General features: G+C 38.9%; 2 protein-coding genes across 9 annotated transcripts in view; one reads left to right on the forward strand and one right to left on the reverse strand.

Annotated features, from left to right (window-relative positions):
• Nucleotides 1–15604, forward strand: part of LOC117362203 (RCC1 and BTB domain-containing protein 1) — a 112903-nt gene extending 97299 nt beyond the window's left edge. For all 8 annotated transcript variants that reach the window (XM_033948198.1, XM_033948196.1, XM_033948197.1 and 5 more), the window contains one exon: nt 14719–15604. In XM_033948198.1, coding sequence (XP_033804089.1) covers nt 14719–14859 — 141 coding nt within the window. In that variant the 3' untranslated portion in view covers nt 14860–15604. The remainder of the gene's footprint in view (nt 1–14718) is intronic.
• Nucleotides 15605–23235: 7631 nt separating this feature from the next.
• Nucleotides 23236–25959, reverse strand: part of SETDB2 (SET domain bifurcated histone lysine methyltransferase 2) — a 273867-nt gene continuing 271143 nt past the window's right edge. The window contains exon 34 of the mRNA XM_033949980.1: nt 23236–25148. Coding sequence (XP_033805871.1) covers nt 25054–25148 — 95 coding nt within the window. The 3' untranslated portion in view covers nt 23236–25053. The remainder of the gene's footprint in view (nt 25149–25959) is intronic.

Here is a 25959-nt window from a genome sequence, read left to right on the forward strand (position 1 = left end):
ATCAAAGTCACCTCGCCTCTTCGTCAATCTCTCCAGCGGTGGTTGAATCCAACATATCTTTCCATAGGCTTGCTGTTTCACATTCCTCCAAATCATAAAATAATTACAATGGATGCATCTTTGTATGCTTGGGGAGCTCACATAGATGGTCTCATGACTTAAGATGTGTGGTCTGCCCAAGAGAAGACATTCCACATCAACTTGTTAGTTGTGGGCAATTCGCAATGCTCTGAAAACATTTCAAGATTGTCTTTCGAATCAGGTCCTCCTTGTTCGCACAGCCAATCAAGTAGCCATGTACTAGATCAACAAGCAGGGAGGAACAGGCTCTCTTCCTCTGTGTCAGGAAGCCGAGAACAATTGGAATTGGGCAATTCCTCAAAACATATTTCTCAAAGCCATATATGTACAAGGGAAACAGAACGCTCTAGCCGACAAGCTCAGCAGATTTCTTCAGCCCAATGAGTGGACTCTCAACTCCAAAGTCTTATGCCACATCTTCTCACTATATGGGATGCCTCAAATAGATCTGTTTGCATCTCCCCACAATCACAAGTTGCTTCAGTTCTGCTCCAGATAGAACTCTCCTCATCGTATGGAGGCAGATGCATTTCTTCTGGATTGATCACACAAGTTCCTGTATGCCTTTCCGCCAATCCCTCTAGTTCTAAGGATGTTAGCCAAACTCAAGCAGGAATCAGCCACCATGATCCTAATAGCTCCTCAGTGGCCCAGACAACCTTGGTTTTCACTTTCACTTCTACTTCAGTTGAGTGTCAAAAATTAAATTCCATTGCAGATCTTTCCATCTCTACTCACTCAGAATCAAGGATCTCTTGTTACATCCCAATCTTGTACCTAACAGCTTGGTACTTCTCAACCTGAATTCAACAGATTTCAATCTTTCTGAACCAGTACAAGCCATTATAGCTGCATCCAGAAAGCCTTATACTCGCACTCAAATGGACACACTTCATTTCGTGGTGTACTCTCCATCACCTGGATCTTTCCACATCTTTATTCCTTCAGTATTGGACTAACTTCTCCATTTATCCAACTCTGTACTTAAGACCACTTCTGTCAGAGTTCACCTTGGTGCTATTAGTGCTTATATCATGCTCCTTTCAACAAAAAACCTCTGGCTACTAATCCACTTGTTTCCCGGTTTATGAAAGGACTCTTGAACTTGAAACCTCCACTAAAACTGCCTCTAGCTATCTGGGATCTCAATATGGTTCTCACCAATTTGATGAAGCCGTCATTTGAACCATTGGCATCTGCTCATCGTAAGTTTTTAATTTGGAAAGTGGTCTTCTTGATATCTGTCATGTCTGCTCGTCGAGTGAGTGAACTTCAAGCACTTGTTTGTGACCCACCTGTTACAGTGTTCTATCATGACAAGGTGGTTCTCAGAACTCATCCTAAATTCCTTCCTAAGTTGGTCACAGAATTTCACCTGAATCAATCCATTGTGCTTCCTGTCTCACCCGGGAGAAACTACTCTTTATACATTGGACTGTATGTGTACCTTGGCTTACTATTTACAAAGAACAAAACCACACAGGACTTCATGTAAACATACGGCAAATGATAGATTCAAATCATGGACTCGACACGGTCTGTGTTTCGGCTATGATGCCTGCATCAGTCCCAAATGATAAAAACAAAATCAAATCTGAATGCTAAAAGATAACAAACCACAAGTTGCATCCAAATTCAGGATGACAGCTGCTATCTCACACGGAGTTGACGCTGAAGTGAAATTTGCTATATGAGGGGTTTGAAGACCAGGCATGCTCTGTTCTTTTGTTTGGATTTTGCCACTTAGTGTGAAGAGACGACTTTCTCCTCTGTGGATGCAAGTTTCTGGAACAAAGGTAGACCTGAGTGTCACCAGGATAAAAATACTAGTGAAAGTTACAGGAGGAGATGTATTGTTGCCTGGATGTCCTACTGCTAGCTTAAACCTAACATGGATAAAGCAGAACTCAGATGGACATCCCTTCTTTCAAATGACATTTGACGCACCATCTGTTTAGATTATGTATGGAGCATTGTGTAGCTTGATTGCAAGGTTTATTAAGTTTAATGTAGCAATGGATTTTAGACCAATGTAGTAAGCGTACATATTAGCAGTATAGGAATTTTTTGTGTAGTGTTATAGCTTGATTTTGTTTGCATTTTAATGTGACTTTTTTGATTATTTATGTTTTTATGCTCTGCCTTTTAAAAAAGCAAATTATAAATAAATATTATCCTTATACTTCTCCCCAGACCCAGTTTACATTACATTACATTAGTGATTTCTATTCCGCCATTACCTTGCGGTTCAAGGCGGATTACATCCAAACTAAAACAAAAATTACATTCAAAATTTGAAGGAATAGAATAAGCGATGACATAGAATTTTTAAGGTAATATATGTTGGGTAAAGAGTTACCAAAGGGAAGTGGAGGTCTTTAGGAGATAAGAATAGGGTGAAATTATGGGTTTTAGATAATGTTTGGTAGATAAAAGAGTATTGGAGAGATCTAAGGGTAAATAGAGTGTTGGATATTGGGTTGGGATTGGTTGTGCTGGATAGGTTTTATGTGTTTTTTGAAGAGTATGGTTTTAATATCTCTCCTGAAGGCTTTGTAGTCTGTAGTCGAAGATGTTTCTTCTCTCTTTGTCTCTTTGGATAGTACTTCATCTTCCCACCCGGTCTGGCATATAACAAAAATGACTGCAATCCTTCTCTACACATATTGCAAACACTTTTAGAGCTTGTTTTGTCTTTCTAATATCACTAAAATCTGTTCTTTCCTTGAAGCTGATCTACCTTTATCCCCTCCTACTTAAATAAGAACATAAGCAGTGCCTCTGCTGGGTCAGACCAGAGGTCCATCATGCCCAGCAGCCCGCTCACGCGGTGGCCCATCAGGTCCAGGAACTGCATATTAATCCTCTATCTATACCCTCCAATCCCCTTTTCCTTCAGGAAAACATCTAATCCTTTCTTGAAACCCAATACCGTACTCTGTCCTACCACACCCTCTGGAAGTGCATTCCAGGTGTCCACCACCCTCTGTTTGAAGAAGAACTTCCTAGCATTGGTTCTGAGTCTGTCGCATTTTAATTTATCCGAATGCCCTTTTGTTCTTGTAGTCTTCGAAGGTTTGAAGAATCTGTCCCTCTCCACTTTCTCTATGCCCTTCATGATCTTGTAAGTCTCTATCATGTCTCCTCTAAGCCTCTGCTTTTCCAGGGAAAAGAGCCCCAGTTTCTCCAATCTTTCAGCATAGGAAAGGTTTTCCATACCTTTTATCAATCTCGTTGCTCTTTTCTGAACCCTCTCGAGTATCGCCATGTCCTACTTAAGGTACGGCGACCAGTATTGGACGCAGTACTCCAGTTGCGGGCGCACCATCGCCCAATACAACGGCATGATAACTTCCTTCTTTTTGGTTGTAATACCTTTCTTGATGATACCTAGCATTCTGTTCGCCTTCTTAGAGGCCGCTGTGCACTGGGCCGACGGTTTCATTGTCTTGTCTACCAGTACCCCTAAGTCCTTTTCTAGGCTACTTTCACCCATTACCAGCCCTCCCATCATGTAGTTGTACCTCGGGTTTCTGTTTCCTAGGTGCAAGACTTTACATTTCTCTACATTGAACTTCATCTGCCATCTCGTCGCCCACTCCCCTAGTTTGTTCAGGTCCCTTTGTAAACCTTCGCAGTCCTCTTTAGTCCTAGCCCCATTAAATAGTTTGGTGTCATCTGCGAATTTTATTACTTCGCACTTCGTCCCTGTTTCTAGATCATTTATAAATACATTGAATAGCAGCGGTCCAAGCACCAACCCCTGTGGAACACCACTCGTGACCCTCCTCCAGTCCGAGTAGTGGCCCTTCACTTCTACCCTCTGCTTCCTACCCGCCAACCAGTTCCTGATCCATCTGTGTACGTCTCCTTCCACCCCATGGTTCTTCAGTTTCCAAAGTAGGCGTTCGTGGGGTACCTTGTCAAAGGCTTTTTGGAAGTCTAAGTATACAATGTCTATGGGGTCCCCTTTTTCCATCTATTTGTTAATTCCTTCGAAGAAGTGCAATAAGTTCATTAGGCACGATTTTCCCTTGCAGAAGCCATGTTGGCTTATTTTCATAAGTTTATTCCTTTCTAGATGCTCCTCGATGCTATCTTTTATCGGTGCTTCTGCCATTTTCCCCGGAACTACTGCAACCTGCTCCTTGGTCTTCCACTGAACCATTTTTCCCAAAACAATCTATTTAAAATTCAGGTACACAACTTAGGTTCTTTCACCATTGTACAGTCATGATCCTCTTCTCTCCGTACAACATATTTTTAAATCCAAGAAAGTCACTCTTAACTGTGTTTCTTTACCGTGTACCTGGAATATACTTAGGGTTTCCAGTTATTGGTTATAACTAATAAACCATTGATAGGTAAACGGTAAAATTAGAGTTTACTGGTTATAGCCAATATGACCTGAAAATAGTTCTTCCCCATTGTGATCTGATGACATCCCCATCATCTGATGTTGCAGCCAGATGATGTCATCAGAGAGTGCCACTGGTATTCTTTCCAGGGACGGGAGCTTGTGTCTTTGCTGCTACTGCTCTGTACTGTACGTATGCTCTCTTGCTGGCATCATAGGAGGATATAAAATGTAGGCTCATATGTATACTCGCCAGAAGCAGGAAGTGTCTGTTCTCACATTTTTAAAGCCTTCCATTGTACCAGCAGAAGAGCTGGAGGAAGCAGCATAGAGCAGTGACAGCAAAGACACAAGCTCATGTCACTTGAAAATAAGAGGAGAGGGAGGGTGCTGGAGTTCAGAGAAGAAATCCACCTAAAAATACAATACTTTTGCAACACAAATAAATTGAAATTCTCTTATTTTTCTGACTATTGCCTTTATAAGGTAATTTACAATAATAAACATCTGGAATCGGAAGCTGTGGGTATACATTGAGTCAATGCACAATGCTTCCTTTTTGGCTGTCAAATCCAGTCTAAAAACTTTATTTTGAGAGACTGCTTTTAAATCGTAGCCACTTCTCTATAGTATTCCCACAGACTTTTGTCGTGAGTTCTGGCTTAACTAGATTGTGAGCTCCATTGAGCAGCAACTATCTATCTGTATAGTACTGTGTATGCCTTCAGCACTTTAGAAATTTGTAGTATGTATCCATGCCATTTTATAGTTATGCCAATCTTTTTGGAGAATAGTGCAATAGAACAAATGTTTAATATGAAGACTGTAAACTTTTTTCTATTTAAATTGCTACATGTATTGTTGATGCACACCAGTTTTGGTACTCTTCTATTGCTGTTCATAGAAATAAATCAACAAATATATTGATGATTTCTTTGCTCAAATGTCTAATTTAATACATTTGTTACTTGGAGAGTTGTGCTTGCTTCATTATATCAGTGCAAAATACGCTGTGGACAAAATTTAAATTATTCTAATGAATTATAGGTTGGATTACATTATCTGTATTGATTTGAAAGCTGTAAAAGGTTAGGGTGGCTTGATGTGCCTGTGTATGTTAACAAAATGTGTTTCCATGTTTTGCATAAGTTGAAGGATTTAGAAAGTGGTGAAAATGGTGGTGGAGATGAGCAAACTGTATGTTGCAGTCACAGGAAGATTTGACTAAATCAAACAATCAAAATGCCTAAAGAGAATTAATTTCTCACTAATAATAAAGGCTTAACCACTAATAGCACTGAAGTAACATCACACATGACTAGGATCTTCAGAATGCCAATAGGCTAGCATAACATATCTTGGTAGCAATCATCATCGATCCCACATTTTCTTTCTTTTACTAGTGAATGTAGAATATTAATATATTTTTTAAAATCTTCACTTAAATAATTTCAAGTCTTCAATGTATTTGGTTTTCAATATCTAGTATTAGAGAGATACAAGACTTGCAGCGGCACCTTTCAAACACTTTCTTCAGAGAATGAGGTGAAAATAGAACAACAGTACCCTTAGTAAAAGCTTAACTAACTGTGAGCTGCAACATTGCTGTGTTCATTAAAAATGGCGGCCAAATTCTGTGCATGAAAATATAAATTCAACATGAGGGCAGTTTTGCAGAATTCCCCTAGTATCAATACGTAGAGGATGGAGATTGGCAGGACCTTTAGGAATGCAAAATCTGCTTGTATTTTTTGTTTGGTCCTGAAGTCAGCTTTTTAGCTATTAAAATACTTTATGCTTTTTCGCCCCATCTCTCTCCTCAATTTAGACTACAAGATAATGGCAAAATTACTTGCATTAAGACTTACCAAAATAATCCCACTGCTTATACATAAAGATCAAACAGGGTTCATTAAACAAAGATATATAGGAGACAACCTGCGCCTATTTCACTATATTAACGCTCATGCTAAAACAATGTCAGACCCTGTAATAGGCCTAGCTATTGATGCTGAAAAAGCCTTTGACCGAGTGGAGTGGCCTTTCCTTTTCCGTGTCCTGAAGTGGTATAATTTTGGCCCATTTTTTACAAACTGGATAAAAACGCTATATCATCAACCCACAGCTCGTATTAGGATTAACAACTCTTTATCCAATAAATTTCCCCTCCATAGAGGTACTCGACAAGGCTGTCCTCTCTCACCATTGCTATTTAATTTAGTGTTAGAGCCACTCCTTTCAGCTATACGACAAAGTCCCTCAATTAAAGGTATTCCCTCCTCTGATCGAGATTTCAAATTAGCAGCTTATGCTGATGATGTTTTACTTTTTCTGAGAGACCCTTTACTCTCCCTTCCCAATCTTATTCATATTATCACTCAATACTCCCTCCTTTCCGGATACTCTGTTAATTGGGAGAAATCAGAGATCTTCCCTCTAAATGATAATATACTTCCATCAGATTTGGCTCATTTTCCTTTCTCATGGTCACATGAAGCTGTGAAATACTTGGGGATTTTAATACATAAAGATTCGGTTCATGCTCAAGATCTTAATATATCTAAAGTCAAAAATCTAGTTCTAAACACTACATCTCGATGGACTCCACTCTTTCTATCCTGGTGGGGTAGAATTGCATCCATCAAAATGACTCTGGCCCCTCAAATTAATTATATCCTTTCTATGCTCCCTCTGTTATGCCGGAAATCATTATTTCATTGGCTAAATATGAAAATATCTGAATTCATTTGGAACAAGAAAAAACCTCGAATTGCTCTCGCCAAACTGAAAGCCTCTAAGATCAACGGTGGTCTCAACTTTCCTGATTTCTATCACTATTATATTGCTTCATTAGCCAAATATGGAGCTTACTGGCTCACTAACTCCTCCACTCAAAATCTTCCCACTCAAGATCTTCCTGCCTGGTTTGAAATGGAATGTTTTTTATGTACGCCTTTACACATCTCATGCTTACTAACGGTGTCAATACCAAGGCACTTAAAGAGATACTCTTTATTGGGTGCAACGCAGCATGCTCTTTATCTTATAGATACATTGACTGAAATCTCAGTTAAGGTTAGTCCACTCATGTCCCTTTGGAACAATCCCAAAATTCAAAATCACGACAAATCTCTATCATGGAAAAGGTGGCAGCGGGCAGGTATATGGTTTGTCCATCAATTGTCTACCCTCAACTCGTTAATTCCATTCGATATACTGTGCTCTACATACTCGCTGCCTCCTTCTACTTATTCACAATGGCGTTCTCTCACTGGAGTGTTGCCTTCTTTACATATACGATTTGACTATATGACTTCCAAAAATACTATTTACAACTGGTCTTCTCTGTCTCTATTAAAAGGCAAGGCGATATCATCCTTCTACAGTATTTTAAGAGATCACTCCTTCACTTTTTCACCTCACTCTATGAAGCACTGGGACGCTATACTTACCACTCCGCTTTCTGACATTGATTGGGAGCTTTTCTGGTCATCAACAAATCGCCCGCTTTTATCTTCTAGAGTATCACAATCAATGTACTTCCTTATGTGGCAGGCAATATGGACCCCACTTCGCATGTGGAAAGCTAACTTAAAGCAAGACTCTGTTTGCTGGAACTGTTTGAAAGAGGAAGGAACTCTTGATCATATGCTATTTCATTGTACTCTAGTCCGCTCTTTTTGGACCTACGTCTGGAACACCATACAATCTATTACTAACTGCTCAGAAGAAATCTCTATAGACATTGTAATCCTTCGCTCTCAACACCCATGTTTCACACAATCAAATTGTCCACCTAAACTCATTGATACCATGTTGGTGACTGCCCTCATGCACATTCTAAAAAATTGGAAATCACCCTCGCTATTAGATTATACCTTTTGGTGGAACTCTCTGAGTATGTATCATAGATTTGAATCCTACGCATATGAGAAGAGAGTTACATTCCGAACCTGCATGAACTTGAAATACAACAAATCTCCATGGTCATTCTTAGATTCCTATGTACGCTCATCTTCTTAGACACTCCTGTTATCCTTTTCTTCTCCTCTCTTCTCTCTTTCATTTTTCTTTCCTTTTTCTTTACTGCTCTCTCTCATCTTTATCTTATATATCCCTTACATACATTTTTAATAATTGGAGCCTTTGCTCCTATACAGTTAAACATAGATTTATATATTTTATATACAGAAAGCTTTATTTTGTTTCTATGTACTTTAAATGATTCTTGTATCCTTTAAAATACTTAATAAAAATTATTGAACTCAAAAAAAAAAAAAAATACTTTATGCTTAAAATCTTCTTTGATTCTGAGCTTCTAATGCAAAACTGCAAGATGTCGAGCTGACATGCCCAGTACATTTTTAAAAATCAAAGTATGAGATGAATGAATGAAAGATTTGACTTATTTTTATTTTTTAAGGGTAGTTATGAATGCTTACGAAAGATGTGTGAATGGACAGTAGCTGAGGTTGAAGCCTTGACGATTGGCGCTACTGCTCACAAGTTTTAAGCTTGTGCTAATTCAACCCCCTTGTGTGTCTGTTAAGTGTTTCCATAGATGTTTTATATATATTTCTGAATTTGTTTTGAAGCTAGCTTCTCACCAGTTTTGGCTTCAGAGTAAGTGACTGCTGAAAAGCCAGCACTGGGGTAACCGAGAATATTTTTCTCCATCAGTAGTACTGACAGTAAGTTTCACATGGATTTTCCTGCTTTTTTTAATCTCTAGCTTATATGTTCCTCAAAGAGATGCCCACTTTGGTGCTCTTTTCCTCTCTTACATGTGTATCAAGTGGAGGAGCTGCAGTTTTTCTTGATTGTGATTTTATGGTGTTATCCAAATCTTTTAGACAAAAAAAGGCTAGTATTTTGGAGGGTCAGAACATACATTGCTATATCATGTGTATAATGTATTATTTTTGCATATGAGATGTGAAAATTGGAGCTGTGAAAGTAGCTGTATCCTGTTACTTTATAATGCTGTATATCTTTTGAAAACATTGATGTAATCCAGCCTATAATTACATGTTTATTTGGACAGTCATCCTTTGCTCATTTTGCACTAGCCTAATGAGAGCACAACTCTTATATTAATCACAGGTGTATAATATGCGAGTCTACCTTTAAAAATATATTACCTACAACTTATTTCCATGAGAGGGTTCATAAATAAGGTACATTTAATTATAGTATCAAAGCAGTTAAATTGTACCACATTTATTTACTTTCTCGTTCTTTTTTTCTACATATCTAAATGACCCAACACTGCTTCATCACTACTTTAGTGATTGCTATAGACTGGTATAAACCAGTTGAAGAGGTGAGTTCTAAAACCTGTTAAGTGCATTTTTTTAAATCAAACATGAACTCGTACCAACAGACTGTCTTTATAGATAACCATAGAATGTATGAAATTTCCATTAAAAGGTACACATTTAAAAAATGTGATATTCATGGATATAGTTCTTGAAAATTATCTGGAATCCACTTTTCATACGTAAGATTTGGAATTCAGCTTTTCAGTTAAGGTACCTATATGGATTTCAACCATTGTATCCAGAGAGTCGGCCATAAGTTTGTGTGTGTGTTTATACCAATTTTTTTTAAAGAAATATACAGAATAATAAACAGGAGGAATGAGTTTCATAAAAATAGATAACACCTATTGAGCTACTATCGTAGACCTCCAGGCTTACCTAATGGTATCACCAGATCTCAATCAATGCAATCTCAAGGTGCTGAATTATAAAAGAAAACTTCTGGATTCCAGTTCCATCTTTAAACTTGGACAAGAAGTCTGATGAGTAGAAAGAAAAAAATCAATCTGTATCAAAAGGGAAGAAAGCCACAGAATTTGCAAAGGAAGAGAAAAAGCTCTTCAAGGAAATGGATCAACAGGGCAGAAACAACAAGTGGCAAATACATAAGTGCAGTAGGAAATACAAAATGTTACTCCAGGAACCATTTATGGATCAACATTGGACACATGAATGATTAAGAAGTGGTCAATTGAAGCCTAAGCATGAGTAGTTGATAGTTGCTGTCCAGGACAGCGGATTATGGACATCATTATGGATTTACAGCAAGTCACTCAGTCCTCATAGCCTCAGGTACGTTAGATAGATAGTGAGTCCGCCAGGACAGACAGGGAAAATACTTGACTACCTGATTGTAAAACCTCTTAGATAATCTTGATAGGCGGTATACAAAAACCTAATAAACTTGAAACTTGAGAGCTAGAAACAGTTACGCATCTTGTGGCTGGCTGCAAAGTGCTGATGGTGGAAAGTTTTTTTTTTATACAGAAAGGCACAAGATGGTATATCTCATTCATTGGAAATTCTACAAGCATTACATAATCAGTGCACCAGAAAAGCATTTGGTCCATGATGACCTTAATAGAATTGTGGAAAATGAAAAGGTTATGATCACCTAAGACATCCCAATCCTGACTGCTAAAAAGCTGAATGCCAGAAAACTGGATATAACAGAAAGAGAAATACACCAGAATGACATTGATTATAGAGGTGTTGGTCCCAAGTGATTACTCGGTGAGTCATGTGGAGAGAGGGAAGATCCTCAAGTATCAAGAAATGCAGTCCAAGACCAAGAAAATGTGGCAGAAAGATACAGAAATATTTCCCATTATTTTAATGTTGCAGGCTTGATCAAAAAGAAATTGCAAGCACATGGCATATATATCTTATTAACTCCAGAAAGAAGCCCTCTTTGGCACAATCCAAGTACTACAGCAAATGTTAGCAGTAACTGTGAGATTCTGAGATCATACTCCACATGCCCAGGTTTAGGAGCGAGGTTTGTTCCAGTCATAGTATGCGCCATACTAACTCACTTGGAGAAATTGCCCCTGAGACAAACTGTCCTCGATGGCAGGTAATTGAACTCCTAAGCACAATTCATATCTCCAGTATTAATCAGTGAAGAAACCCAAGCCCCAGAATATTCAGATTTCTTTAATATAAATTTTGGGTGGCAGTCAAATAGTCTTGCTGATTGGTATTTATTATCATATAGTATTTATTAACATAGTAAAACTATTCTAACTCATTCCAACCAATCAAACTGACTTTTATTTGGTGCAATAACTGTTGTGCCAGTTCAAACAGATTTCTGATGCATGCATCACTTTGGCCTGGTCAGAAGTTCATATGTTGACATCCTGTTGCAATCTTCAGAACTTTCTGGAGGCCATTAGCACAAATCCATGTTAAATACCGTAGATAATTTTTGGCTGTCTACCTGGCAATAGCATTTGTAATGTTTTTAGTTTTATTCAGATCAGTTTTCTTGGTCTGACTTTTTTCTTGTACCTGAATTAGGTTAGGCTGATGTTAACCAGTACTGATTACCCTGAAGAGCTTGGGGATCAAGAAGAAAAAGAACCAGACCTATTAGAAAGTGAAGTGGGCACTGCGGCAGCTGCCAAACAACAAAGCACTTGAAATTAATGGAATCCCTACAGTGCTGCTCAAACCAGTCCCAAGATTCTCACTGACAGCTCTATGCCAGAAGATCTGGAGGAGACCTGCACATGGCCAAAGGACTGGTAAAGATCAGTACTTATCCCACTGCTGAAGAAAGGCAATGCCAGGGACTGTATCAACTATAGAACAATCGCCTTGATCCCCCACACCAGTCAAGTGCTTCTAAAGATCATCCAAAGGCGCTTGGACAACATCTTTGATCAAGAACTTCCTGATGCCCAAGCTGGATTCTGTAAGGGCAGAAGGACCCATGATCACATCACAAACTTGAAGTGGATCATAGAAAAGGCGAGGGAGCACTACTACTACTACTACTTAGCATTTCTATAGCGCTGCTAGACGTACACAGTGCTGTACATTGCCAGGAGAAGCTCTTCCTGTGCTTTCATTGATTATACCAAGGCTTTTGAATGTGTTGAGCATGACAAGCGTTGGGAAGCACTGAGTTGAGGTAAGAGTGCCAGCGCACCAGATCAGGTTAATCAGATCGCTCTACTAAGATCAAGAAGCTACAGTGCAAACTAGGTATGGAGATACAGAATGGTTCAAGATAAAAAAGGGTACAAGACAAGGATGCATCCTCTCTCTTTTTTTTTTCAACATCTATGCAAAAGTAATCATGAGGAAGCTGGACTTAGATGATTCGAGTGTTGGGGTAAAAATAGGCGGAAGAACCATCAGCAGTCTGAGATATGAAGATGATACTACGCTGCTGGCAGAACATGAGAAGGACCTCAAGAAATTGATCCTGAAGCTGAAAGAAGAAAGTGAGAAGATGGGACTTTACCTGAACATTAAGAAGACCAAAATCATGACTACCGCCAACAAGAAAGTGCACATAAAGATCAATAGTGATGAAATAAAAGTGGTTGATAGCTTCATTTTCCTTGGATCCCTCATTGATCATAGTGGCAGTTTGACAGCAGAGATCAAATGTCGATTAGGACTGGGGCATGCAGCCATGGTGAGCATGGACCAAATATGGAAGTGCAAGGATATATCAGTCACCATCAGCCAAAGACTGATCACTGCCATTGTATTCCCAATCATGACATGGACACTCACAAAAGCAAATAGAAGAAAAATAGATGCCTTTGAGCTGTGGTGCTAGAGAAGACTTCTATGAATCCCATGGATAGCTAAGATCACCAGCAAATATGTTCTTAATCATATAAACCCAGGGTTGTCACTGGAAGGTAAAACTACCAGACAGAAACTGACCTATTTTGGACATATGATGAGGGCGATTTCACTAGAAAAGGAGGTGCTACTTGGAATGGTCAGTGGTAAAAGGAAGCAGGGGAGACCAAAGGCCCATTGGTTGGATACCATTAAGAATGACATGGGAAAGAACATCAAGCAATTGAAGAAAGCTGTGGAAAACGGGGAAGCATGGTGAGGACTGGCCTTCAGAGTATCTAAGGGTCAGATATAACTGAATGGATAGTAGTAATAGTAGATGTTAACTAGAATCCTGCCATCATTGTTGGACTGAAAGTGTATATTTAGTGCGGAAAGGGTAAGATGAAGATGATGAACTGTGATACTTAAATTCACCTTTATAATATGTGGAAATCATTGTTTGACAATATTTAAACATAAATTAACCATTAAACAGAGGCTTGATTTTAGCTTCCATTGAAAAACTAGATGAAATAATTCCAAGTTTGAAGTAGTAGCAGCTGACTTTAATTGCATCTCCCTCCCCCCAAGCATTCAGCATAACTTTCAATACAGTACAACACTCTATAGATAGCAGATATATTGTATATTGCAAAATGACATTCCAATACAAAATTGCAAATAATTTTTCTACCTTTTGGTAATTTTTAAAAATTGTATTGGTCACATGCTCTGATTTCTGCTTGCCTCTGTTCATCTTTTCTTAATTCTGTTTCCAGAATCTGTTGTCCATTTGCCATTTCTTATCAGCCTCCTGACTACACTTTTTCTCCTACATTCAGTTCTAAACAATCTGGAATGTCTGATGCCCAACCTTATTCCCCAGTCCTTCACTAAATTTAGGGCTCCTTTTATCAAGGCGCGCTACGGGGGTTAGTACGTCAGACATTTATTTCATCACGTGCTAACCCCCGCGGCAGCCTAAAATCCTAACGCATCGTCAATGGAGGCATTAGGTACTAGCACAACAGGCGGTTTAAGGCGTGGTATTCCGTGCGTTAAACCACTACCGTGCCTTTGTAAAAGGACCCCTTAGTCTCTCTCCCCCTTCCCCCTTTTTCTTTCTGCCTCGGTTGTATGTCCAGCATTCCCGCTGCCTCTTTGTCCGCCATTGTCCAGCTTATCCAGCTTTCCATTATCTTCAACTGTCCAGCCAGTATGTCCCTATTCCTTTATTACCACCCCTTCTTGGCAGGTATGCACAAGAATGATGGGAGAAACTAGTGTGATTAATTTTTTTAAGTGTTTAAAGAAAAGAGAAAAATACCTGCTAAAGTCCTACCTTTCTCTTAGCTGTTTGGTAAGTCAAGAGAAGCTGTTGACCCCTCATGTGAGATCTATCTGCCTGTTCTGATTCTCTGCAAGTAGTAAACACATCTATCAGATTTGTGGTGAGCTAATTATTGAATGGGATAGCAAGATTTAGAAGATGGTGTGGGTAAAAGTTTTAGGGTGGGTGGGAGGGAAGTTACCGTAACTAGTCAGAAGTGCTGTTACTTCAGAGTTTTATTAGAATGCCTTGCCTTTGAAGTGTGGGGGGGGGGTTTGTGCACTTCTTTGTAAAAAGGCTTCTCTTGTCTTATGTTTTAGGATTTAGAAGAATTCTGCTTTAAGTTTTGTGTCAATCATTTGACGGAAGTTACACAGACTACAGCATTTTGGCAGATGGATGGTCCTTTACTAAAGGAATTCATTGCAAAAGCCAGTAAATGTGGAGCCTTTAAAAACTGAAAATAATGGCTGTAAGCATTCTGACATTTTTTTAAGACTTTTGTTATCCTATTTCACAAGGTGCTTTGGATATCAACTCAAGGTAATGTTATGCACAAATCTCTTCTGTATTTGATTATGAAATCTTAACTACAGAGATCCTCGGATAGGAAAAATAGAACGATTTGTATATTTAAAATAGCAACTGAAGGATTTGAAAAGAGATAGCAATCGAGTTTTCTAAAATTTACATGCACTGTTGTGTATTACATAATAGACTAGCTTGATGAATTAGCAGTAAGTACTGTTCTGTACATTGCCATGCAAAAGACCCGAGTTTGATTCCTGGCATCTGCTACCTGTGCCGGCCAGGGTACCAAGAAGAGAAATGGAAACCCTTTGAACATTCAACATTGCAATACCAAAAAATGCTGAACTTGAATACCACTGAACTGAATTTTGTTTGGATTTTAAACACAACGTGTATTAGAACAATAAATCTGGTTGGTTTTTTTTTGCCATGTTACACTACATTTTGGTGAAGCTTATAATTACCAGATATTCTTTGAAATGACAGTATACATTGCATATGACATTTAGTTATTAGCAAATCTTTTTAGATGTCTTAGATTAAGTGGAATTTATAATATAAAATCTGAAGTGATTACTGAAAAAAAAAAAAAGCAAGTTAAAAAAATTGTTTGCATAGTTATAAATCATGTCAGTTGCACTTTGCTGTGTAAAATAAATATATTTAAGACTCTGAGTCTGTCTGTGTACTTTATGGATGGATTTGATTTACCGTATTTTTCGCTCCACAAGACGCATTTTTTCCACCCCCAAAAAGGGGATGGAAATAAGGGTGGGTCTTATAGAGCAAATACCCAAACCCCTCCCGTTATCTTTTTGTAAATTCCGAGGCCCTCCCTTGCTGGGCATGGCTGCCTGGAGCACTAACAGCTGATATGGCTGACGAGGCAGGCCCCCCCCAAACCTATTTTTAATTAGGCAGGGCAGCTTCTGCCTGGGGGGTTACACCTGGGAGGGGGGAAGTCTGTCTGCCTGGGGGGCTACCTGGGAGGGGATAGGCCTGCCTGCTTGCCTGCCTGGGGAGCTACCTGGGAGGGGGTAGGCCTGGGAGGGGTAGTGCTCCTGCCTGCCTACCAGGGGGGCTACCTGGGAAGGGGGAGGCCTGCCTGCCCTTACCTGCCTGCCAGCCATTAGGCCTGCCTGCCCTGTCCCCTGTCCCAGCCTACCACTAGACCACCAGAGAGGGGACAGTGTACAGAGCCTGTCAGGAAGAGGGGACAGGGTACAGAGCTTGGCAAAGAGTGTGGGGTTGGGTGCAGAGTCTGGCAGGGAAATTTGGTTTAGAATGTTTTTTTTCTTGTTTTCCTCCTATAAATCTAGGGTGCGTCTTATGGTCAGGTGTGTCTTATGGAGTGAAAAATACGGTAAAATGATTTTAATTTCCTGGCTTCTTCTTGAAGATTACTATGGGTATCTAGTTATAGGAGCCCTTTTGGGTGCTCTGACCATTCAATTGCCTCATCTCCTTGTTTAGGCTGGCTGTTGCAGTGATAGGCTACAGCTAAAAGCAGCAAACCACTCTGCCCTTTGGAGCCCAGTATACATTTGTCTTGACCAGTAGGTATCGCTGTAGAGAAACAACCAGATTTAATCCATTTGAAGTCAACCTAAGGATTGATGATCTACAAAGAAAAGAAAGGGATAATTCTATACATCAGGAGCTCAATAATACAAGGAGAGCAGGGAGAAATCATATTATTGTACTTGGTGTGTTACTGTAAGGAAAAATTGTAAAAGACCTTTAGAACAGGTAGAACAGAGGTGCAAACAGATGGCATACAGAGACTACTTTTAGTTAACTTTGTCTAAATCAAGCTACAATACAGCTCTGTTTTTCTGTCAAACTGTTTTGTTAAAGCTTTTAATTATGTTCTGAAACTTTTTGCACCAACTAAGAAAGCGTGTGGCACAGAGCTGTTTAGAGAATAGTGATGAATGAAGTTTGCTCTGGTAAGGATACAGTGACCTGCTGAGATTGCTATTTTTACTACTGGTGCATTCATTAAATATATTTCATTTATATGATCAATTTTAAAATGACAATCTCATTTAAATACATCTTGTATGGTGTAAAATTGTGTTTTCCAAGTCTGTACTGGAGTACTCCCTTGCCAGTCAGGTTTTCAGGATAGCCACAATGAATATGAAAGAAATTAATCTGCAAATACTGCCTTCATTGTATGAAAATCTTTCATGCATATTCATTGTGGATATCCTGAAAACTTGACTGACGAATGAGGTACTCCAGGACAGACTTGGACAACATTGGTGTGCAAAACATACTTAGCTCTAAAGGATATCTAACTACTAAGGCTGCATAGATATATCAAGTAATGTTCTACTGTAAGAAGCACTGACATAATGGATTATGTGGGATGTCTTATATAAAGCTCATAGTGTGTGGAGCAACGGTGCTCTTAATAGGTGTTACCTTTTGATTCTCCAAATGGCAGGTGCCCTACTACTTAGCTTTGGAGCTCCAATAGGGTTGCAGAGATTGGAAGTTGAAAGAAGCTGGATAAGTTCTGCTTTGTGGCAGATGCAAGTGATAAACAGAGGTTGGAGACTGGGATTGTAGCGACGGAGAAAAAGAAAATGGCTGTTACCTTCTAGCTCAGAGGATGAGGAAATGGCAGGCCTGCAGGATGACACATTGGAGGTCACAGGAAAATAATATGGTAACCTGGTTTAAAGATCTGAAATCTCAGATGGCAGGGGTGGGGCAAGATGTTCAAGCTACACTGTCTGATATGGGTGGAGATCAGTGAATTGGATACACAATTTAAAGGGAGAAGTACAATAATACAGTAAATATCATAGGAGGGCTTTGCTGAGCCTCATGAAATGTTTGGAATAGGTGGATTGTTGGAGATGATCTCATGGTTCAGCAAAATTATACCTTTTCCCATGCCAATCACATATATGAGAATTGATAGAATTTGAATACATAGAACCTTGTTTGATACTACTAAGGACATATGGAGGCTATTCAGATCTCAGAACATGTGCCAGTATGGGTAATCTTTTGGGACTGGGGTGGGGATTTTAGAGGTTAAATGAATCATTGTTAGATGATGCTAACATCTGTGATATTAGAACCACTATCTGTATTTCTACAGTGGAATGATACAGGGAAGGTATATTGTGGGATGCCATAAAAGCAGTAGTAAGGGGGGTTTTGATTAAGTGGGAAGTATTTAAAAAAATGGCTTAGAGGGAAAAGAATGTTATAATCTTTGTCATAAGCTCTTAGATTTGGAACAGGCACATAAGCATAACTTAGACCCTAAAATATTGACAGAATTACATCAGATAAGGTCTAAATTATATCAGTTTCACTTGGAAGACAGACTTTCTCTGGATTATGTTTGTTTATTAAGTCTTTCTATACCGCTCATACAGTCAAAAAAGGATCAAAGCAGTTTACAATATAACTTAATCAAATGAAAAGAACTCCATTTAAAATAGGAAAGAAAGAAGAAAAAGTAAAAGAACAAAATTTCTAATACATCATATCTAATAGCATTCAAATTAACAAATAAAATTAAAAATTGTTAATTAATACAAGTTTAAATATAAATGCTGACTGCAGTCCTGAAATTCATTTTATCCATTTTAAAAGGCCATTTGAAAAAAAATATGCCTTTAGATGTCTTTTAAAATTTTGAAATGATTCTTCCTTCCTCAATTCCACAGGTAAACTGTTCTACAATATTGGAACTAAATAGAAGAATGCACCATTTCTAGTTGAGGCAAGGTGAGCGTTTGAAATGTGGGGGGACAGCTACTCTGTTGTCTTTCAAAGATGTTAATAAATGCCTAGGCGCATAGAACAGTACCAGGTTAGAGAGAGATAACAGTTGTAACTCATACAGTGCTCTATGCGCTAACATTAAGATCTTAAATATGATCCTAAATTCCATGGGAAACCAGTGAAATGTACAAAGGAGTTACATGATCACGAATATGTGCATAATTGCCCTGCCGTTATTCCTGCATATACTACATTGCCATAGTCCAGCTTAGATAAAACAAAAGCATGAATCAAAGTATGTAACGATTTCTCATCCAAAAAAAATCTCATATAGCTCTAAGCTGTCTTAGTGCCCCAAATCCTTTAACGATTACTGACGAGACCTGCTCTTCAAAAGTCAAATGACAATCAATTATAATTCCCAAGTACTTAAAACGATTTACCATCTTTATACTATACTTATGTAATGAAAAATCTAACTGTGGTGTTTCCCTATCTCCTGAGATGCAGCATGCTACTTTTTTGATATATTTAATACTAATTTGTGTTCACTCAATAATTCTAGTTCCACGTTGGCCAGGTATTTGCATACCAAACAGACCTATGCTTCCATACAGATTAAGGGTTCGGGGGGGCCAGATGTGTTATACTGAAGAAGATATTCATAGATGTTTTCTAAATTATGCAGGATTCTATCGAAGGGACCCTAGGGACACTATTATTGAGATAAATAGTATTTGGAGGACTTGGATCAACTCAAAGGACCTTTCATAGTAGGAGAAGTTGAAAGGGTAATTAGGAAGCTTAAGATAAGAATGATAAAGCTCATGGCCTGGATGGATATGCAGAAAAGTTCTATAAAACCTTTATAGACTTTTTGGGGAAATTATTGGTAAGGGTGGGTAATGGGGTAATGGAAGGACAGTTGCTGCTCCCTGCTATGGTGAGAGTCAAGCATTTTGGTATTGTTGAAAATGGGGAAAGACCCTTCTTTCTAAAGGTCATATAGACCGATCTCACTTTTAAATGTAGATGGCAAAATTTTAGCAAAGACCTTGGCCATTCAATTGGGGAGGGGTTTGCTGGCACTTATCCATGTTGATCAATCAGGGTATATTGCCGGACAGTAGATGGGATATAATATGAGAATAACTTTACATTTACTTTGGGGAGCACAGTGGACTAGTGATAAGGTAGCCTTATTGGTGATTGATGCAGAAAAGGAATTTGATAGGTTAGGCTCATCTTTTCTGTGGATAGTGATGCAAAGGGTGAGTTTAGGGGCAGAATTTGTAATTGAGTACAAGCATTTTATAAGTTCTCAATAGCATGTTTAAATATTAATAATTCATAGACTAAGATTTTTCCTATTGGAAGGAGGACAAGGCAAAGGTGTCCGCTGCTCCCCTTGCTTTTTGTGCTTTCTGTTAATCATTAGCAGCTTGGATTAGGGCTCACCCTGATTTGAGGGGGATTTGAGTGGGATCTGTAGATTACAGAATAGCCCTCTTTCAGACATTTTATTGTATGTTCGGGATCCATTATTGCTTCTTGGTGTCATGGAAGTCTTCGGTTTTTAGCAAAATAGCGGGATTTAAGGTCAACATGGATAAATCTGAGCTTCTGGGGAGTACTACTTTGAGAGATGAAGAACTTACAGCCTCTTCTATCATTTGATATTCAATGCAATATGGACAGAGGGGGCTATAATGAAAGAGCTGCAAGTCACAATGTAAGATATATAGAAATAAATTTTATAGTTCAGCTTGGGTGTCTTTTGTATGACTTTTAGTCTTTCCTTTCATAGTTTATGAAGTTCCATTTATATTCTGGAGCCTGCATTTTTTTAAAAGATTATAAACAGGATGAAGTCAGTCCATGAGGCAGCTACTAAAATAGTCAAAAGAATATAAGAAATGCCATACTCGGACAGACTGAAGCTCCATCAAGCCCACTATCCTGTTTCCAAAAGTGGCCAATTCAGGTCACAAGTACCTGGCAAGATCCCAAGGAGCAAAACAGATTTTGTGCTGCTTCTCCTAGGAATAAGCAGTGGATTTCCCTAAACCATTTGAATAATGACTTCGCATTTAGGAAATTATCCAAACCTTTTTAAAACCTTGCTAAGCTAACTGCTTTCACCACATTCTCTGGCAACAAATTCCAGAGTTTAATTACATGTTGAGTGAAGAAATATTTTCTCCAGTTTGTTTTAAATCTACTACTTCGAAGCTTCATCGCATGCCTAGTCCTACTATTTTTGGAAAGGGTAAACAAATGATTCACATCTACCCAAACCACTCCATTCAGATCTTGCAATTGACTTGCCATTCCTTATCCCATTTCCTATTATTTTCAGTCAGATACTTCCACTGTCTGAAGAACTTTTCTTTTAACTCTTAATAGCTTTATTCACCTCACTTATCAACAACACCGAATGTCATTTGGTCTTCCTTACTCCTTTTTTAATAAATGGAATATCTGGTCTAGGATTCCAGAATGGTCTTTTTGAATAACATCCATGTCTGATGTAAATTTCTGACCTGTGCAGCAACTCTTCTTAAGTTTGTTTGGTTTTTTTTAATCCATTCTTCTCATGTTATCAGTCTCCTTTTATAAATTTAAATGCTATTGTATTGGATTTCCTGTGTGAATTTACTCCAGGGATTATGTCAAATCTGATCATGTTATGGTCAATGTTATCAAGCCCCAGCACCATTATCTCCTGCACCAATTTATGCACTAGGTTTAGAATTGTTTCATCTCTTTTCTGTTCCCAAATCGGCTGCTTCATAAAGCAGTCCTTGATTTCATCAAGAAATTTTACCTCTCTAGCATACCCTGACGTTACATTTACCCAGTCTATATCGGGGTAGTTGAAATCACCCTTTATTATTGTGCTACCCCGTTCATTAGCCTCCCTAATTTCTGATAACATTTCAGCATCTGTCTTCATCCTGGTCAGGCGGATGGAAGTACATTCCTATCCTTTTCCCCTTTACACATGGAATTTTCTACCCATAGGGATTCAAAGGTATGTTTTGGTTCCTGTAGAATTTTGACTATTTGATTTAAGGCCCTCCTTAATATATAGCACTATGCTTCCACCAATTCGATCTACTCTATCAATGCAATATAATTTGCACTCCCAGTATGACAGTGTCTCATTGGCTATCTTCCTTCCACCAGGTCTCAGAGATGCCTATTATATCTATCATTTCTTTTGGTGTAATATATTCTAATCTAATCTGAGATTTCTGAGTCACACTATGCCTAAATAGGTTCAAGGTTACAATGCAATTTAAATGAATACAATTTAGTATAGTACAGGAAGCTCTTAAGTGGTACATTACAATACAGTTCTAACTCTCCAATCTTGTTTCTTAGATTTCTGGCATTTGTACATAGACATTTCAAACAATGTTCGTCACTCCTGTCAATTTGCCCAGCAGCTGGCATGGCTAATTTGCAATCTTTAAAATCATACTGCTCTATATTTAAGGAATCCTGGTCTACTGTGGCCTCTATTGCAACCTCGCTATTTGGATGCCCTTCTATTATGGTGATATCTTTTAAAGATACCTTGTTCTGAACCATGCTGTAATATTGCATTGTATGCAGAGTCAGGTTTTTTGGTGGTTCAGTTGAACTTTTGTCTACATAGTTCTATTTTTAGTTTGTGTTGAGTAGGTGTATCTGTGTTCTGTGTGTATGAAAAGGACATGGTTTTCTGTTACCACTGACTGTGCAGGATTAATCTGTATTAATCTGGCTTGTTTAGTTTTACAGTGGGTGTCTTGATGTTCTAGTACAGTGTCCAGCAAACTTTTTGGCTGGTGACACACTAAACCCAGTGCCCTGGCCGGAAGGTTACTGTAGATGGGCAGACTGGATGGGCCATTTGGCCTTTATCTGGCATCATGTTTGTATGGAAGTGCACGGATGTTGTCGCAATGTCATGTGCATGCGTGACATCATCATATCGATGTCCACGCATGCGCAGAGGTCCATCTGGCCACCACCCTGAACCTGTCACTTTGGTGGGTGATTCTGGGGGAGGGGGAGAGGAGAAACACCAGCAAGGAGGAGAGTTGTCAGCGCCGGCTGCTTGCCTCTAGTCATGAGAGGCACATCCTATAAGCAGTCGCCGGCGCCTCGCCTCCTTACCAGCGTCTCATCGGGGCACACCTAGAATCTGCTGTGGCACACAGTTTGCGATACACTGTTCTAGTGCTTACTGCAGTTTTTAAGATGCCGCCTTTTCCTAAGTCCACCCTTGTTGTGTGTCTCATGGATTATTACTAAAAATACATTTTTTATATAAAGGAGGGGGGTGTTTAAAAGATCAGCCCTAGGTGTCAAATATATTAGGTACACCACTGTTCCTATGCAATCAGTATGGAGTGTGGTTCCACACTCTTAATGAAGTAGGTTGCAATTGATCCCATCACAATGTGTATTCCTATTCAGTGCATATATACCCTTTTGGGTTCTAATTCTAATTAATCATGTACACTCTTTTTTTTAAATTTTATTTATTTATCAATTTTCAATTACAATCAAGTTAACACTTGTACAGAAAGATAATGTTAAGCCGCAAATAAAGTACAATTATGTCCTACTGACCCACTATTCCAAGATAGCTTAATATAGCTTAACTTTAACTCAGGTCCTCAATATTAGAACCAAGATGTAGAAATCAGCGAGATAATAACAAAGAAATAAAAGTAAAGATAAGATAAAGGTTGTTGGCTGAGGCAGGAAATCAAAATCTATGAGTACTTCATATATCCTCTCCTTTTTTTCAGGCGAGCAGCTGACAAGGTTATCAGTTGACTAGGATCAAAGAAAACATATTTTTGCGATTGATACACTATCACACATTTACATGGATGACAAAGAAAATAAGTTGCCCCAAGAGCAATAACTCCCGGCTTTAACAACAAGAATTCACGTCGCCGTTTTTGTGTATCTCGTGACAAATCTGGATACATTTGTATTTTATACCCTAGAAAGTCTTTCTGTTTATTCTTAAAGAAAAGTCTCAATAGCCAATTCTTATCTGGTGTTAGGGCAACTGTTAAGAGGAGTGTTGCCGGTTTTGCAAGTTTGCTATCTGAAAGTTCCAAAATTGTAGAAATATTAAGTACTCGTTGATCATCTTCTTCCTTTAACTTTTCTTCCCTTTTCATTGGTAAATAATACACTTGGGTAATTGGCAGCAGCATATCCTCAGAAATTTCCAATATCTGTTTCATATAACGTTTCAACATATCTCTAGGAGTTACTGCCGCAACTCTAGGAAAATTAATTAATCTAAGATTATTATTACGAGAAAAATTTTCCAAATACTCCCAATTTTCTCCTTAAATTAATGTGTTTCGGTAATTTGTTTAGAAGCCTTCGCTTCTTGGGAAGAATTCAAAGTTGAATTTTACAAATCTTGTAAGTCAACTTTAATATTTTCAATTTCTTTTTCTTGAGTATTAACTTTATGCTCTAACTGAGAGAGCTGAGGATTAATAATTTTAGTCAAATTTGCCACTAAGTCCCAAATAACCTCAAGAGTTATTTCTTGGGGTTTTTCCAATGTGTAAAGAACTTTTTTAGAAGTAAAAATTTCCTCACCAGCTGAAATTCCTTCGTGGCTGCTGGTCTCCTGCTCACAAGTCAAAAGTGGTGCTGGTAAATCCCCAGGTTCCAATGGGGGACTCTGCAAATGCAGAGAATCCTCCTTCAAGATCCCCAATTCGTTGCATCGGCCTCAGGGAAGAGTCTCACATCAACTCCGGATGGTTCCTCAACCCGTGGGGAACTTGCGCTCTGGGGAGGAGAGGGAGGCACTCCTGCGTTGGGGCTCAAGGTGGTTTTCGGGCCCAAGGAGATCGCTTCCGCCTTGCCCCGGTGCGTCTCCAGCAGGGCAATCCGACGCTCCAGCAATGTCCTGCATTCGGCGCAAAAGCCGATCAATGCTGCCGAAAGCGGCTGGGTCCGAGCGCCGTGAGGCTCCAGCGGCACTACGCCCTCTCCGCTTCAGCATCGATACAGGTAAATTTAAATATAATAGCAAGAAATTTTTAATAAGCCTCTGAGCCGAAACGCTCTGCCAAGCCTTCAATCCACCATCTTGATTCCTAATCATGCACACTCTTATCATCTCCTTTCTACAACTTGCTTCTTAACACAAGCCTATCTCTTTGATATACACTCTCCTAATTGCAGGAATAAAAAAAGCCTGGTCTCTACAATTGCAGTACATAAATACATTTTTTTTAAAAAAAGTTAAAAATGGATGCAGTTTGTAAAAGCTTTGGTAAGTGTCTAGAATTCATGTAAGAAAATTCTCCAGAATCGTGGTGGTCCTCCAGTAATTAGTCAGAGTGGTTTGTTAAAGCACCTAATATTTTTTCTTCCTTGCACAGTAAGGCTTTCCGTTCATCTAAGATTTGGATCGCATCTGTGATTTCTGTTACAAATAAAAGAAAATAAAAAATAAAACACAACCTGTAACTGTTATATAAATAGAGAAACATGAAATGGAGCAGAGAAGACCAGACTTTCAAGCTGAAAAAAGTACCTCTTTTACTATGTCACAGTAGAGGTTTCTAGCACGGCCTGAAGCGTTAAATGCTCCAAGGCTCATAGGAATTCCATGAGTGTTAGAGCATTTAGTGCTCTGGGCCATGGTAGAAATCTCTACTGCGGCTTAGTAAAACTGGGGGGTGGGTGAATAACCACCATATCAGGTGAAATCTAAAAAATTATAAAATTAAATGTTAGCTTTCTGTAATGAATAACCACGGTGTTTGAATGCACAGCCTAGCCTATAGCATAGGATAATTCTCCCCCATTTTGTTTCTGTTCTGAGGCATATGCCACATTTTCCTTTTGCATCCAAAAAAACATTGTTGCATGGTAATGGCATACATGCATATAGAGCAGGGGTGTCAAAGTCCCTGCTTGAGGGCCGCAATCCAGTCAGTTTTTCAGGATTTCCCCAATGAATATGCATGAGATCTATTAGCATACAATGAAAGCAGTGCATGCAAATAGATCTCATGCATATTCATTAGGGAAATCCTGAAAACCCAACTGGATTGCGGCCCTCGAGGAGGGACTTTGACACCCCTGATATAGAGTATGTAGAAAGGGGAATTCACATGCCAAAGCTACTTTTGTAATATAGGTGTAGGACTACATGTGTAAGTCTCTCCATACACAGAGGAAGCAGTGAATTTAGAGAGCTGCATGTGGGGAAAATATGTAGTAGAAGTCTC

This window comes from Geotrypetes seraphini, chromosome 6 (assembly GCF_902459505.1).
Source record: "Geotrypetes seraphini chromosome 6, aGeoSer1.1, whole genome shotgun sequence".
NCBI lineage: Eukaryota > Metazoa > Chordata > Amphibia > Gymnophiona > Dermophiidae > Geotrypetes > Geotrypetes seraphini.